At 36.9% G+C, this 15,660-nt stretch overlaps 1 protein-coding gene across 1 annotated transcript in view; it reads right to left on the minus strand.

Moving 5' to 3' along the window:
- Positions 1–1,043: 1,043 nt before the first annotated feature.
- INO80C (INO80 complex subunit C) overlaps positions 1,044–15,660 on the minus strand; it is a 34,396-nt gene continuing 19,779 nt past the window's right edge. The window contains exons 2-5 of the mRNA XM_013952824.2: positions 14,402–14,512; positions 10,628–10,739; positions 8,811–8,878; positions 1,044–3,950 (exon numbers count right to left, since the gene is read on the minus strand). Of these exons, the coding sequence (XP_013808278.1) occupies positions 3,819–3,950; positions 8,811–8,878; positions 10,628–10,739; positions 14,402–14,512 (423 nt within the window). The 3' untranslated portion in view covers positions 1,044–3,818. The remainder of the gene's footprint in view (positions 3,951–8,810; positions 8,879–10,627; positions 10,740–14,401; positions 14,513–15,660) is intronic.

A 15,660-nucleotide genomic window follows, 5' to 3' on the forward strand; every position in this document is an offset into this window, starting at 1 on the left:
TAGTGTGACTGAAGTGTTTGGTAGTAATACTGATATCGCTTGACTATTCTTTCTAAAAAGAGCACTAAGTTATTTTTTTCCCCCCCAGAATCTATTAAATCTGTGAATGTCTCCTTCCTTGCAGTATGTAAACCACAAACACTCTTAGAGATTGTAAGAGGCCTTAAAAACCTCTTGGTAGGTTTTCTAATAATAAATTGTTGTCTTAATTTATTAAAGATGACTGACTTTCAGGAAAAACATTTTAATCATGTGGGGAGTTGGAGCCTTTCTCTTAATAGAATGGATATACAAAGGCTTTTTAACCCTACGCTAGTTCATTTTTAGTTTAATATTCTTCACTAGTAAAAACCCCTCCCTTTTCCTTTGCTTCCTTGTGCACAGGGTAGTTTTGACATTTACAGATCTCTGTCAAAGGAGATCAAGACATATGTGCCTGCTACTTCTGTCCTCTGTGAAGGCCTGTATGTAGTGCATCCATAAAGATCTAGACCACTACAGTGGGAGAAGGCAAGGAAATACAGGCCAGTGAAGAAGGCTCTGAGATGGCTCAAGGCCTCTCTGAACTGAATTTTGCTGCTCTCCAGAAGGGGCCATTCCTAGTATGGACAGGGCAGAGGGAAAGGCTGTGACAGGAAGGTTTCCATGGAAAACAAAAACTGCTGTACAAAACAGTGGTGAAGAGTCAAGGAAAGAGCCCTGGAGATTCAGGATCCTGCTCTCCCTTCCACTAATGTCAGTGGGAATTCTGTGGGAGCTTAGCAACTGGCATCCTTTGTGCCATTACTGGCCTAACAGTGGGGGATTATAATAGAATATATTAGTATAAATGTATGTGAGGCTGAAGCCATGGTCTGTATGAAGTAGTACACTCAGGTAATACTTGACAGATAGTTATGGTTGTACATTAACAAAAGTCCTTAAAAAGCAATCTGTTTTATGTATGTAACAGTAGTATTAGTCAAAATCCATTCTTCCCAAGTCTTAAATGGTATTTGTCACTGCTTCTCTTTTCAAATGCCTTTCTTTTGTCATCTTTGCAGTTTAAATTCAACTTCTTTTATTTATGTTTATATAACCTTCAATAAGCACTTTTAAATATAAACATACTTCACAAATTTCACCTTTTTTAAAGCTGGCAATAAAACGTACTTTAAAACTGGTCTGTGGCACAGACTAGCTCCTCATTTATCCATATTTTTGACTTATATGCAGCGAAAGTAGGTAATGCTCAGTTCTCCTCTCATAGAAGCCATTGATGAGAACAGCAGGTCCACATGCGATTTCCAAAAAGAACCGAATCAGACTGAATGACAGTTGTATGTGTTGGTTACTAGATCTTTTCTATCCTCAGCTTCCTGCTAAAGCAAATACATTTTGATTGTTCCACACAGTAAACTGGTGTTGTTCAATGTAATGTTGAACGATTCTAGTGGTTGATTTCCAAGTGAGGCACTACAGACTAAGAAAAAAAAAAAAAGCCAGCAACAAAGGAAAAAGCAAGCAAGGAAGGAAAAGGGAATCTAGCAGCAACTGTATGGATAGAAAGCATTGAGAGAGTATCCATTAATATTTTTGCCAATTCTAAGCTGTGTTTACTTTTCCGCTTTCCATTTATTCAGTAAGACACTTGGGTTCTGAAAACTGAATGGATAAATACTGTACAGTAGAAATTAGCTGAGAAAAGTAACAACATACAATGCAGGAGGGCATAGAACCTGTATGAACACTTTTGACAGTGAAGGAGCCTGTGCTCCTAAATAGTCATTCCGAAAGAATGGTAAAAATATTTGTGGGAGAGAACAAGATGGTAAAGTCCAATTTTCTGTGCTGCTGTCTACTTATTTAAAGCAAAAAAAAAAAAAAATCTTACAGCAGTTCTACGTGTTTTCTTTTCATATCAAAGTTAAGCTTATGTTATAAGCATGTTTTCAGTACGTAAAGTAAGTTAAAAACATCCATTCTAAAACTCAGATGCAAAGTGAATGCGGCTTGGATGCTTACTGGCATGAGGAGAGCTATTCTGTCTGATTTTTTGTTTTGTGATACAGTTGTAGCATTATCTGGTATCCAGGGCTTTGAAGGATCTATTGTAAGCCTGTTTTAAAGACTTTTAAAATTACTTTTTTTTATAAATATTAGATCACAAAAACTGAGGAATGAGTCCCAGATACATTGAGTAAACAATGTGTCCCATTGTTAAGAGTTTTTTTTCTGTTTTGGAGTTGAAATTAAACTAGCATTAAGAGTGCTCTGCATATTCCTTCTTTCAATGAGAAGAAATCTGTACTAACTACCATTTCTATAGAAATGTACATTCAAGATGTAGCTTAGACATTAACTAGTCGCAACTGTGTGCTTCTTGTGCACTCAGACAGATGATGTGATTTGTACAAGATGACAATGTCCATGACAGAGCTGGGATGAGACGAGGACTGCTGTGTTCACTAGTGCTCAGTGGCTCAGCTCCTCAGTAACCAGGACAATCTAGTAATTAAAAAGCTATGGGACAAATCTTCTATTAAGCGCTTGGTAGTTTTGCATGCAGGAAGACAGCATTCCTACAACAAGTGGAAACTTGCCTAGCAGTCTTTCTGGCCAACACCCGTTGACTCAGAGAGATAAGTGGGATAACTGCTACAGCTAAAGGATACTTTATGGAGTATGGGAGCGAACTGGCACAGACTGTGGCTGGAGGCTAGGAATGGCTGATACTGCATTTGGTATCCAGATGAAGAAATCAAAACTTGACAGGTAGCTAAGGCTGGGACAAAGACACAGAGTGGGAAGAAAACAAATCAGTGAGCTGTCGTAAGGAAGAAGACAAAAAGAAAGAATGGCAGAAAAACTTTGCCTACTTCCTCCCAAGCTCAATTTTCAGAAATCATTCAGCAAGTTAGCAAGTATTTCTCAACTCCCCAGATAGGGATCTAAACTCTCCTTCCTTCTGCTTCCTCTAAAGGACAACAATATTCAGTTACTGTTGGTTACTCTTCAGGTACCTCATGGTGCACAGACTTAAGAGGTCTTGCCTTGCTGAAGACCATCTGGGTGATAGAACATCATTGCATAGCAGAATTCCTGTCTTTTTAGAATGCTTTTTTAGAAGTCCTGGAAATTAGTACAAGAAAGCAGAGGTAGAAGAAAATTCAGATTATGAAATGAAGCACTTACTTAAAAGTTACAAAGTATCACATTAGAGCTACCTTTTGATTTGATCCCTTTATGCACATTCATTAGGATAGCTTACTCAAACACATTTGAGTCCAACTTTATTTATGCTGACAACTCTTGCAATTTAAATATCTGTATGAAATAATGCTTAACACCATCAACAGTCGCCACAATAGTAGCACTTTGTATTTTAGCTTCATTTTACAGGTGGGACAAACTTCTCCATAGCCAAGCAGCAAGCATATTTGCATGGCAGATTTAGAAGCTGGCGTATCTTGGTACCTTTTCCTTTATTCAGATGACTTTTTCCTCTTCTGAACCACAGTAGTATGTAAAATATACAGGGTGGGTGTGAAATCCTGGCCCTATAGAAATTAATGTAACTCAGGCATTAGGATGCAGGCCTATATCCTTAACATTTAAGTTATTTTGTTGACTAAATCAAATTACTTACAAGTTGGCAAACTAACAAATATCAGTATTTATCAAAACCATATGTTCTTTCAAATCCATGTATCATCAGCTACTTCCAGATGTAAATATAAATGAATATTTTTAAGGAATCTCAATCTTGCAGTCAGTTTCCATCATGATTCTGAGAATTAGCACTGTTCGCAAGTGATATACAACAGCATTTGGTCCCTTCAGGAAACAATACTTGTTGCTTTCCTTAGAGCAAGATATCCTGTAACCACGTCTGAAGGGAGCATCCGAATATAGGCAAATTCTTCAATAGTACTAAATCTCAGCTTGCTCTGGGGATCTGTATAATTTGCCTGAAAAAGAAACAATGGCAAAGACACTATTCAAAGAAAATCTCAAAACAGAACACTAAAGAAGTATCTAATTACAACACCAATGAATTTTGTATTTCTTTTCCCAGTAACAGCACTGCTGTTCTACCATGTGACCATAAGTTAGTACTTTTTTTCTTTCTCCTCTTGTGTCAGAGCTTATGAGAAGTTAATAGATGCCTATAAAATTACATTTGAAATGCATTAAACATAACAGAGGGCTAAAACAGCTTCATACAAAATGCAGTGCAAAAGAAATTCCACAACTCTCTAAACTCACCCTAGCAACTCTGTGTCTTGTGCAGTCTCTCACAAGGCAGCTCTCCAAAGAGTCAGACTGCTGCCAATAAATTATCCACAAAGAGGCTGAATTATGGGTGCTCTGATGGCTTTGGACTGATTTTTCCCTTCCTGCATACAACTTAGCTTTTCATTTACTTTAAAGTGGTTATTAAAGCAAAGGAGTCTCAGCTTATGGTTCTGTGACTGAACTGATAAGAAATTTGAACTCAATCTTTTGCTGTGCTTCAAATTTCTGCTTTCAGGATAGTAGCCTGGCCAGCTAACCCTGGGCTGTGCTTATATCCTCTGCTGTATTTGGCTCTTGGGTGCCTGGGAGAGGGGAAAGTTCATTCCATTCTCCCCCCTTCCCTGTTGCCACAGAAACCTTGAGCTTGGACTAGCTAGGGCTGCAACCCAGGAGCTGGGCTGGAAGAAGGCAGCCTCCAGGGTATCCGCCTCTCCACCTTTAGCCTCCAGTAGACAGTTGTGACACTTTTAGTATTATATTCCAGATGCCTGCCAGTGCTCTAAAAGGGGCTTATTTATGTTTCCTTAACAGGAGATGGTGGTAGGCTGCAAGGCGCAGGCAGTTTAGATCCCTTAAGACGCCTCTACTAAAAAAGAAAAGGCCAGGGAAAACTGCAGCATTCCCTCCATCTGTAGTCTTAAAGTGTTGAGACCTCTACCATTTTTATATTGGAAGGATTTGTTGTCCATAGTAAAACAATTTAGAGAAGATTTTTGTCGTATTTCAATCCAGTTAATTGCCTGGCCTGGTAAGATATAGCAGAAAATTTTGAGTATTTGTAGCTTGTTTCTTTACAAAGAAATGCTGGAATGTTAATTTAATGTGGCCAACAAACAGTCCAGCCACCACTTTACAGCTACACCAGGTATAAAAATATTTTTATTTCACACTTTATTTTATACTCTGGCCTCATATGTCTAAGAAAAACCTAAACAAGTAGACTGCTTTTCATGATTCTGTAATCAACTAGCCAGACAATACCTACAATTTCTGTTGTGCACCAGTCTAGGTTAAAAGAGCTGTGGCATTTCTTTACCAATCATCTCATACTACTTATCAGGCAGTACCATTAGATGTTTGTATGCACTAACATATCATAACTAATATATAGTGAGATTTAGTAATTTATGCTATGATTTCAGTCTGAAAACTTTACTGCTACTTTGGCAATAATTAAAACAGAAAAGTGAAGTAATGCAAAGTTTCTCATATTTATAAACTAAGTCAAAGGCCACAGATACATGCTCTTCAAATACAATAAGTTAGTTATCTCAATATGTTCCTGCGGTATCAAGGCTGATCTATTTTCAGGAAAGGAAGAGAAATTTAAACATTTGAAGTTTGTTTTAATCTTCGTTAGATTAAATTACTTTGTTTTGCATGTCAGCATATCTAAATACTCATCTTGCAAGTTTGGAAATAATACTTTTATTTTACAATGTCAATTGTACATAATTAATACATAGTATTACAAGTATATAATACAAGTAATACAAGTACATAAATAATAGCTTTTGAGTTCTAAGCTGCCTTACAAACCACTGGTGAATTTAATTCCATTTGTTTTACCACACAGAAAGCGAAGAAGATCAATAGAATTTAATTGTGGTAGTTACTATAACTGCAGATATACTGATGAGTGTTTTAATAAACTTCTCTCTCTCTCTCTCTCTCTTTTTTTTTTTTAACAAGATAGATTACTTAATTCTTCCCTAAATGAGTAATGCTAAGGAATTTATTTTATTTTTTTTCCATGGGGAATCCAGCATTCTCATAGAAAATATATTTTTACACAGATGCTTTCAGATTCCACATAGAAAATACACGGATTTTTTTCTTATTAGATTTCTAAAAACATTATTTTACCCCATGCATATTCCTATAGGAAATGACCTTGAAAATAAACTTAGTGCTTCTTATGAAACATTTCTGGTGTAGCAATTTAAAGGACAGGCCGTCTCAGTTATCTTAACAAAAAAGATTTTTTTCAACATGGTATTTTTATTGTAGTCTGAAGAAACCTTGCAGGCCAGGTAAAATAGGAAACTTGTCCCAAGGTGCATTTAGAAGTAGGAAGATTTAAAAAAAAAAGCTGAAAGTGGAAAGACAAAAATAAGAAACAGAAGTAGTGCTGAATGGAACCTTCAGAGAAACGACATTATTTATACTGAGCTAGAACAGTAACTATATAAATCACTGATGCAAAGGAGGAGCTGGTAAAGAAGAACTGAGGAGCTGGCAGGAACACTGTATTTCCTATGGCTAAACCGATCCTTAGCTGGTGCAGACACAATCTTCACTTACGTTTTGCTGTGTACTGTCATCTTGTTATAGGTGCAATGACTGACCAGTTTTGATATATGTTGAAGGCCAGCTCTGTACAAGATTGGTTCCTTGGAGAGGGGGCAATGAAAAGCACTTACACCCTTATGCCTCCTGCCCCACGTAAACCCTTCAGAGGTCAGAGATGTTGCTGCAACTCTAGTAACACCTATTGTGAATGTTATTAATGCTTGCAAAACAACTCTAAGAGAGGAGGATAGGGAATGGATGAAGATGAGTATTATTTCATGAATTTTTTGACATTTTGCTAAAATCTACTTGTTATTATTTCACTTGTCCACCTACCCCTTGTTCTGCCAGCCATTGCATCCTTATACTGAATGCAGATTGCGTTATTCAACTGACCCCTGCTCCTTGCCTGAAAATGAGATGTTGCTATAATGAAACAATACTCTTAGGAGTACAATACTGTGAGTCTGTCTGGCTGGAGGGAATTATTTTCACTGGATTTGTGAACTATATCATCTCCCGCATTTTCTGTCTCCCAGCTCATCTGTGAGGGAGGTACTGCTTTCCCATTCCCTCTTCAACACTATGGGTTACCAGCCTGGGTCTGAGCAACCCATTCCATTTCTAAATCATGCTGAGAAGCACAGGCTGGAAACATGCCATCTCCCAGATGCCTTATGTTAATGTATTACTTCAAAAATAAGGAAGTCAAAGAAAATACATGTTGTCAAATCAAGAATTCAAATGTTAGGATGTGCAGGATTACCGTTGCCTCTATAGCCATCCCCTGATTCCTTGCACTGTGTATCCACTATAAGGCAGTCCTTAACTAAGTGCTTACCCATAGTTTTCTCAACAAGGACTTTCACCTTGTTCAGTGCATGGAATACATGGTGCTCACATAGTGAGATGTTTAATCCTCTCTACCCCAACAGATGCCATATATTGAATACTCCTATTTGATGCACATTGCTCAAATTTCACTTTGAAGATAGAATTGTTAATTTTCTGATGAGCTTTTTTGTGTGTTAAACTGTATCAACATAACAGCAGGTACATTTACAGATATCTCTAGGAGATGGTACCATCCCTGTGAGGTAGGATAGTGCCCTACGGATGAGAAACAGATAGATAAACTGGGAGGAGGGACCCAGAAATTCTGCTTGGGGGAATTTTAAGTAACAAAATTTTCATTATTGTAGTTATTTAGTATAAACACTACTTAACCCTTTTTATAGTCCAAAATACAACATTCCCATTCATTTCAATTGTAATAAATGCATATACTTCTGCAAAATAAATCACTGGGGTTTGAAAGTAAGCATCCATAAAGTGAGAAGATATGCTGTTACTAACCTTTGTTTTAAGTGAAATTCTTTATGCCACATAGGAACAGTGACAGCAGCAGCAACAAAATTTTTGATGGGCAGAATTCAATGACTTTACTCATGTTTTGTGCCAACAGAATCTTTGCAGAATTCAGGTGCCAAACTATAACTACCGATACTTTTTTGAGCATGTGCAAACCAAGATCTTTCAAAGACTAAGCTATTTTTAATTTTTTTTTTTTAACAAAACCATATAAAAGAGTCCATCTGTGACACACAGGCTATGCATCTGCCAAAATCCCAAGTTCCTGCTCTGAAGCATTGGGGTATTTGAGATTCTTAAATATTCATGCCAAATGTCTGGCTCAGACTGATTTGTTTGAGGGAAAGTTTGAGAGCAATGACTATAAGAATTTTTCTTAATGTGGGCCAATCAATATAGTTTTGCCTAATCTCATCCTTGGAAATTGATGAACCATCTTTTTGAAACTTTCCCTAAAAGATGTAATGAAAAAAATCATCCTCAGGCAAATGCTCAGCATGGAAAGTTTCAGTCTCTGTGGTTAAAGTTTGGCAAAGTTAGAAGTGATGGAAACTATAGGCTACCAGCTCCCACTGTAACACTAGAGAATCAAGAATGATAGAGAACTACACAGACCTGACAGCTGGGAAAGTGGTGTAAGACAAGCCACCTGGCAGGAAAAGGTATTTAATCTGTCCTAGCATCTATTAAGATCCTGAGGGCTTTGTGATATAAGGATAGTATTAAGGTTTTGGCCCTGAATCACTGGACTACTGTTAAGCATAAGGCTGAACTGGAGCCTCAGCAAGTACATCTTTTACAAGGCAAGCACCACCTTTATTTTGTTGTGGGAAGTGAGATGCCAACTTTGAGAAAAATAAAATACTTACTGGAAGTCCTGAAATGTCTGAATATTTCTTGGCAGGCTTAAAGGAGGGAGGAGCATCAATATTAAAATCTAGAGAGAAACAAAGGGATAAGTTCAGTTTGTCATATATATATTTTAAAAAGCAAAACCATAACGTAAGGAGGTAACAAATACTTCTTTAAAACGCTGCCTTTACCTCCTGAGGTGTCTATTAACTAGCAGCACTAAGGTAATAAACATGAAGCAGAATTACCTCTGAAAACATTTAGCCTGCTGGCATTGTAACTAATAGGCTGATTCTGCTCACCTCACTAATAAGAGTTCAGCAAGCAGAACTGCTCTCCCTAAAAGGAAAATTTCAAGAGAGCTATTTGAACGGCACTATAAATGCACTGATTTCCTGCAAGTCTTAATGACAATTTCCCTTGCAGTCAGAGTTATTTGCAAAGAATAGCCATTAGCATATGCTGAATGTTAAGACCACAAGACATTGCTCAAGACTGCAGCTCTGAAATACTGTAATCCAGGAAAGCAAAATAATCTTTTAAATCAGATAAATCTTTAAGCATGTACCACTTTAAGCCTAGTCAGTGACCTAGAATATTATCTGAATGTTAAAATTAAATGATGGCAATTGCTATTCTTTCATGTCCTTTAGATACAAATAGCAACTACTCTCATTTGTTTTTTTAAGATACAAGTGGTATGTTTCAGTAGTTAAATACCCATTTTTTAATGTTCACAAAAATATTTTGTACCTGCCTCATTTATTTCCTCCTTCCTGATCTCCCTTGCACCTGATTCAGATGTTGCAATAAACTGAAATGCTCCATCCCTATCAAGTATTTAAATCATAATCCATCAATTCAAAAGAAACAAATGCCACAGACAGCTGTTTTTAAATATGCAATTGAATTTGTTTTTCCACCCTCTTAAAAAATAGATTGCAAATTTACTGTTGCAAATAGAATGTAATGGAAATAGCAACATCAGCAGACTGCCGGTTACAATAGGCAGGAGCACACAGTAATCCACATTTTTCTATAATAGTGGTGTCTAAAACACAAAAATGGCAGTTATTTTTGGATAAAGCACCAAGTCTGACAAAAAGTATATGCATGTGCTCAACTCTAAGATGCCTCCAATTGCTTAAGTAAAATCCAGGGATTGGATTCTGCCTCTAGCTATGTTGAATAGTATCCCACTTTATGAGTAGACTTGGATATATCTAGACTAGAAACACTGCTGTAACTCCACTCCTATAGATGTACACAAGTTAGCTGTAAATCAGGAGTGCAGTTTCAGCTATGCTGAACTAAATATGTGATGCAGATTTAAAATCTCCCAAGAATCTCAGATAAGGAGCTGGATAGGAAGTTTGGGCTGAGGGCTGAGCTACTGCAAGTATGTGGCTAACTGAATCTCCCTTGAAAACAGTTCAAATACAGCTAATCAAGCAACAGCCACCACAGTACAGACTTACCTGTCAGGAGACGTGAGAGCTATATGCAGAGGAGGAGGCTCCTCAGCAGTGCTGAGGTGACAAAAACTTGATGGGAATAAGCAATTTATGACTTGTTTCTGATAAATATACTTCCTTCATTAAATTCTCTCCCCAAATGTATTTGAACTTTCTTACAACACTCAAAATTATTTGCTTCCCTTTACTTTCAATTTAGTGCTGGTGACTGTAGTTGAACTCATCTTAAATGTATTACTGGATTCTGTTAAAGTAGGATACTGCATACACTGATAAAATAATTTAGTTTTGTTTTAAGGAAAGTTATTTGTGTGGATTTTATTATTTATAAATAAATGCAAAGTGTCTAAGCAGCTTACAGCTAGGATCATTTAGTTGCCATGGCAATGCCCTTTCAGAAGCAAGAATTTGTTTTAGGTTCTTCCAAGTTCTGTTCTTCTTGCCAGCTGCTGCTCCACCAATGCTGGAGTGCTAGAATTAAAAGCACGATGTTTAGAGAAAAAAATAAATAAAGATTGCTATTTCAGAATTTGACACTTTTATTTCATAGTCTTTCTGATACATCTCATCTTGTCATGAACCATTTGTTATCCCCACTTACTTAGTCAGTAGACTAACATACTGTACACTTTAATCTTGCAAGAAAAACAAAGCTTTTGAACTGTGTCAGAGCTACTATGTTTTGGATTAACTGAAGGAAATGAAAATCTGCTTTTTACATGGAAATAGAAAATCAATGTGGTTAGGTTTAGTCTGAGATTACAGGATTCTGTATGTACTTTCCATCATATTAGAACTTATTGCTATGAAGTTGTGTCTAAAATTGCGATTACATGGCTAAATTCTCTCCCTCCTTTTTATGGCATATAGAAAATTACAGGTGCAGCTCTCTCTCTTTCAAGTTATCTATGGCTGTAGAAAACACAGCTGATCTTGCAAGATGTAATGAGTACTATCAGAAGTTTTCTGGAAATTTTGTTTTTTTTCCAAATGATAGAAGACAGAATAATAAAAAAAAGAATAAGAGAATGTTGGCTGGCAAGACAGTTTTGCATTTTGAAAGCTACACTAACAGAAAGCTTTCTACAGATACTATAATAGTAATTTCAGTTATAAAATGTGATTGCTATGGAGTAATTTATTTATGTCCCTCCAGAGGCAGAAGATGCACCACATACTGTACTACTTCTAAATGATCAAAGGACGCAGATTTTCAGCTTTACGTCAGAAAAGAAAATGTTCTTACAACTGGAGAGTTGTTGTTATCTCTGTTAATAATTACTACCTGCCACATCAGTCCTATCAAAACTTGGCAAAATTCTGCACACTTCTGCTGTGATTGTTTTATAAATTAGCATGTAAAATAGTTGATAATGATAGGAAGAAGGATTCAATGAGAAAGATTTTTCTCCACAGAAGTAATGTAATATATCATATTCAGAAGGATGCTCATGAGCTGATCATATCTTAACCTTTTTGGCAATGAATATCCAATATAGAAATTACATCAAAATCCTTGCTCTGTGAGTAACACCCAAGTAATCTAGAGATCATTGTAAGGAATATGGGATGAAAACAGATGTACTACCACATTTCTAATCCAAGTCCATTACATGAATTTTCCCCCACAACATTGCATGATTTTTTTTTTTTCAGTAATCTGTTTTCTCATAAACTGGCACTTATGGCTTGATCTGAAGCCAAATGAAGCTGAGAGGAAGTCTACTCGACTTCAGTAAGCCGTGAATCAAACACAAAGTTTTGCTACCAGTTTGATTCTTGTTTTCGATAATGAGAAAAAGTTGATATTGTCCTCTGTACAGTAAACTAGAAATGATTATTTACAGAAAAATCTACATGAGGGTCTGCGTGTCTGTTTAGGGGAATGGGAGAGGCAAATAAAAAAGGAAGCAAGATCAAAATTGGTAACTACTGTATTTCCTGCTATATTTTACTTAAATGTGTGACTCTAACAAACATTTGAAGTTACATGAAAACAAAATGAGATGTGCTGATTAAGTACCTGGAAATTACTTTCAATTGTTTTAAAGAAGCAAAACAGGTGAGAATACACAGATTAGACTGTTTACATTATGTTTGGAGCACTCCACAGCTCAATTCAGTGCTGTGTGTTTTCTAAAGGCAGGGGATGCAAGTAGCTATACTGCTAAAGGCAGACCCTGACTTTGGAGCTGTTTGCTGAGACTAAGCAGCAGGAGGCCCCTCTCAGTTTGGTGGCATCTTTCCACAAGGGTTCCAAAGTTGAAATTTTATTGACAGGAAATGTTTATTAGAGGCCTTGATAGCATGTGCTTTGCTCCTTTATTTAGTTAAGATGTCTCCATTTAGCAGGTAGAAGGAATACTTTGCTGCAGTATTTCTTCAGTCCAGGATTGCCAAACATGGGGTTTATATGCACTTATGCCCCCAAGGAACGGGGCTGAGTCTTTGCTCACATACCTACAATCAAAGGGCAACAACTGCCAAGTGCAAATTAACCAAACAACCTCTGCACTGGGGAGGCTCAGGGAAAGCTCTGGGTAGCGCTATTCCTTGCTCTGCATGGTTGTCAGAAGGTACTCCACCCCCCCCAAGGGATGTGACTTCCAGTCAGGTAATACTGCTTAGAAAAAGGTGATTTCTTCCTTCTTCTCTGTTTTTAAAGTAGGTCCAAAAAAATCTATCCTCTGCAAGGAGCTAACAGTTTTAAACTCAGGTATATTTTTAAGAGATATGCATGATTTAATTTAATTTCTTCCTTTTAAGGCAAATTAGGCTGGAAGGTTGCAAAAGTCATCACAATTGTTTCTAGCAGTTCATGCAGACAAAAAGCTAGTTAAATTTCAATACATTTTTTCTCAGATTAGTTATTGTATTGGGGAGGACAATTTATTGTCAAGTTTTTATTATAACTACCTATTATTACTGGAACAGTTGTCAAAGGCTCTGTACATTCATTGTTATTTCAAGTAGGCAGACAGTATTGCCTCTTTGGCAATGGTGATGTCCCTCAGAAATGAGCATAAGGCCTAATGGCTATTTATTTAAATCCTATACAGAAGTGACATGGACTGCATCTGGGCACAAATGAGCTTTTCCCTAAGCCCTCTTCCCCAAAGAGGCTGGTGCTCACTGGAGAATTAGAGTGAGCAAAGTATACAATAGTTTGACTGCTCCTCTTATGACAGAAGCAGTCTGCAAAGCAGACACAGAACAACTTGCAAGTCGGAGATGAATTTTATACCCCTGCCAAACTCTTGCTTAGTGAGCTATATAAAGCCACACAATGTGCTGTGGGATACTGTATCTTATTCATACAAAATTAAATCTGGGATAAAATGCTTCTTTCTAAGTACTGACTTAGGGCTAGCAGTCTGAGGAGTTTACTGGTCTGGAAAGCATTTGTACAGTGTGTCAGGGAGTTGGTCCTAACAGGGAAGATAAAAAAATATTAAAGACAAACCCAACAACGATTGCATTATTAGCTCTAGTCTTCCCTCACCTTCTCCCCTAGTTTAAACCTCACATTGTTTTAGCAGCCTGTATTTCGTCAGCTGTCAGAGTTTACATGACTTCTGAACACTAGAAGGCAAGACTTCTGAAGAGTACAGAGCATTTGCTGCTAAATCTAGCAATTACTGAAAGAACAGGCACCAAAGGTCTGTCAGAGTTTCAGGGACTGGGAGAGGAGCAAAATGCCAGTTGCTAATGACTATGTGGCTGATTTTTAGTTCAATTATTTTGCAGCCTGCCTTGGCTAAGAGCTAGGAGATGGGATTCCTACGTTTACAGTAGTATAAATTGTTCCTTTCTAGCTATGGTAGTTTGTGATATATCACACCATAAAGCTTCTGCACATACTTTGATTTAGCGGGTTTGCTGGCTCTGTTCCAGAATGTAGTATTACAGTTCTGCCTCTGGTCCAGTGCCATTTTCATGTTATACTATAATGTGCACTTTGGACCATAATGTGGCATGGACTTGAGCTGATTTTCTTAAAAACTGCTGACCTTCTATTTGGCTGTTAAGCTGACTTTCTTAATATTTACATCAGCAATATGATTAAATAGAATCCTAGTTAAGGTTTTATTTGAAGAGTTTATAATATCAAATTGTTACAATAATATACTTACGATGAAGTTTAGATCTTTAAATGGTAATGGCTTGATGGTTGCTTCCACTGATCCTGTGCTGGAATCTGTGTTCAGAAATTTATTTTCATTCATGGTCTCTCCACCTGTACTCTGAAGAAAGAACACAGTCTTACTGCTTGTTAATCTGAGCAAGTTCAACAGGAGACTGACCCCTTTGCTTTATTACCTATCATCTGTTGCCTGCTTGGCCTTTCTCTCTCTCTTAAACCTTTAAAGAAGTTACATGCCAGCAGTGGGGAAGCATGAAACAGAATTATCTGTCAAGCAGTTTACAACTGATGCATAAAGGGAAGAGGGGAACACAGTGGCCAAAACTCACTGAATAAAAACAGCATAGGTTTTATTTCACTGTTGATGAAAGCCATCTCTCTAAAGTGCAAGAGAGCATATGAATCCAGAAATAGGCAGAGAGGTATATTGGATTTGTTTCAGAAAGTTCAGTATTAAAGAATCAAAAAAAATAAATAGTATAAAATTTATAAAGTTTATTTCAAAGTTCTAAAGAATAACTGAGTAATCAGTTTATTCTCCATCCTGGACTTCAGTCATGCCTGAGGGAGGATTGAGGGGAAAATATGTACTATTTATTATTATATATAAAATGTATTATATGTTTTTTTACATACAGACCTTGCAGGGGTACTGGTTTGTATTTTCTATGCTTTTCTTTACAGTTTATTTATTTAGGGGGAAAAGCAGTGGGAGCACGTGCATGTGTGACTGGAAAGCTAAAAATGTTGTGTGACAGTGTAGCCAATTTCTGATAGCAGCATGGCTGATTCTGTGTTGTTTTTTATTTTGACAGTGCCCTGTACGTATCCACGCTACCAGAACTAGCCCACTCTACATACACAAATGTTCCTAGTGAAATCCTGACTTATATTAAAGCCAATGAGAATTTTGCCATTGAGTTCAGCAGTTCAATCAATAGGATTTCATGCCTTGATGCTTTTTTCTTGAAGAACAAAAAGCCTGGGTAAAAACTAAATCAATATTTACTGAATGGGTGGTTAAAATGTTTTCGTACTTTTGCCTTCAGACAGATAATACTCTGAAAAAAAGGGTTTTTTTTTTCTTTTTTCTGTGAACAACCTGCAGTGCAAAACCTTCCTTGTTAGTATATACTCTTTTAAGTAAGAGAAATAAAGGTATTAGTGAATTATGGGAGTGCTCCTAGAAATCAAGAATATATAGTAAAGGCTGTGATCCAGCATATCCTTCCCTGTGTGATTACAAGG

The sequence above is a fragment of the Apteryx mantelli genome, chromosome 2, assembly GCF_036417845.1.
Source record: "Apteryx mantelli isolate bAptMan1 chromosome 2, bAptMan1.hap1, whole genome shotgun sequence".
NCBI classification, from domain to species: Eukaryota; Metazoa; Chordata; class Aves; order Apterygiformes; family Apterygidae; genus Apteryx; species Apteryx mantelli.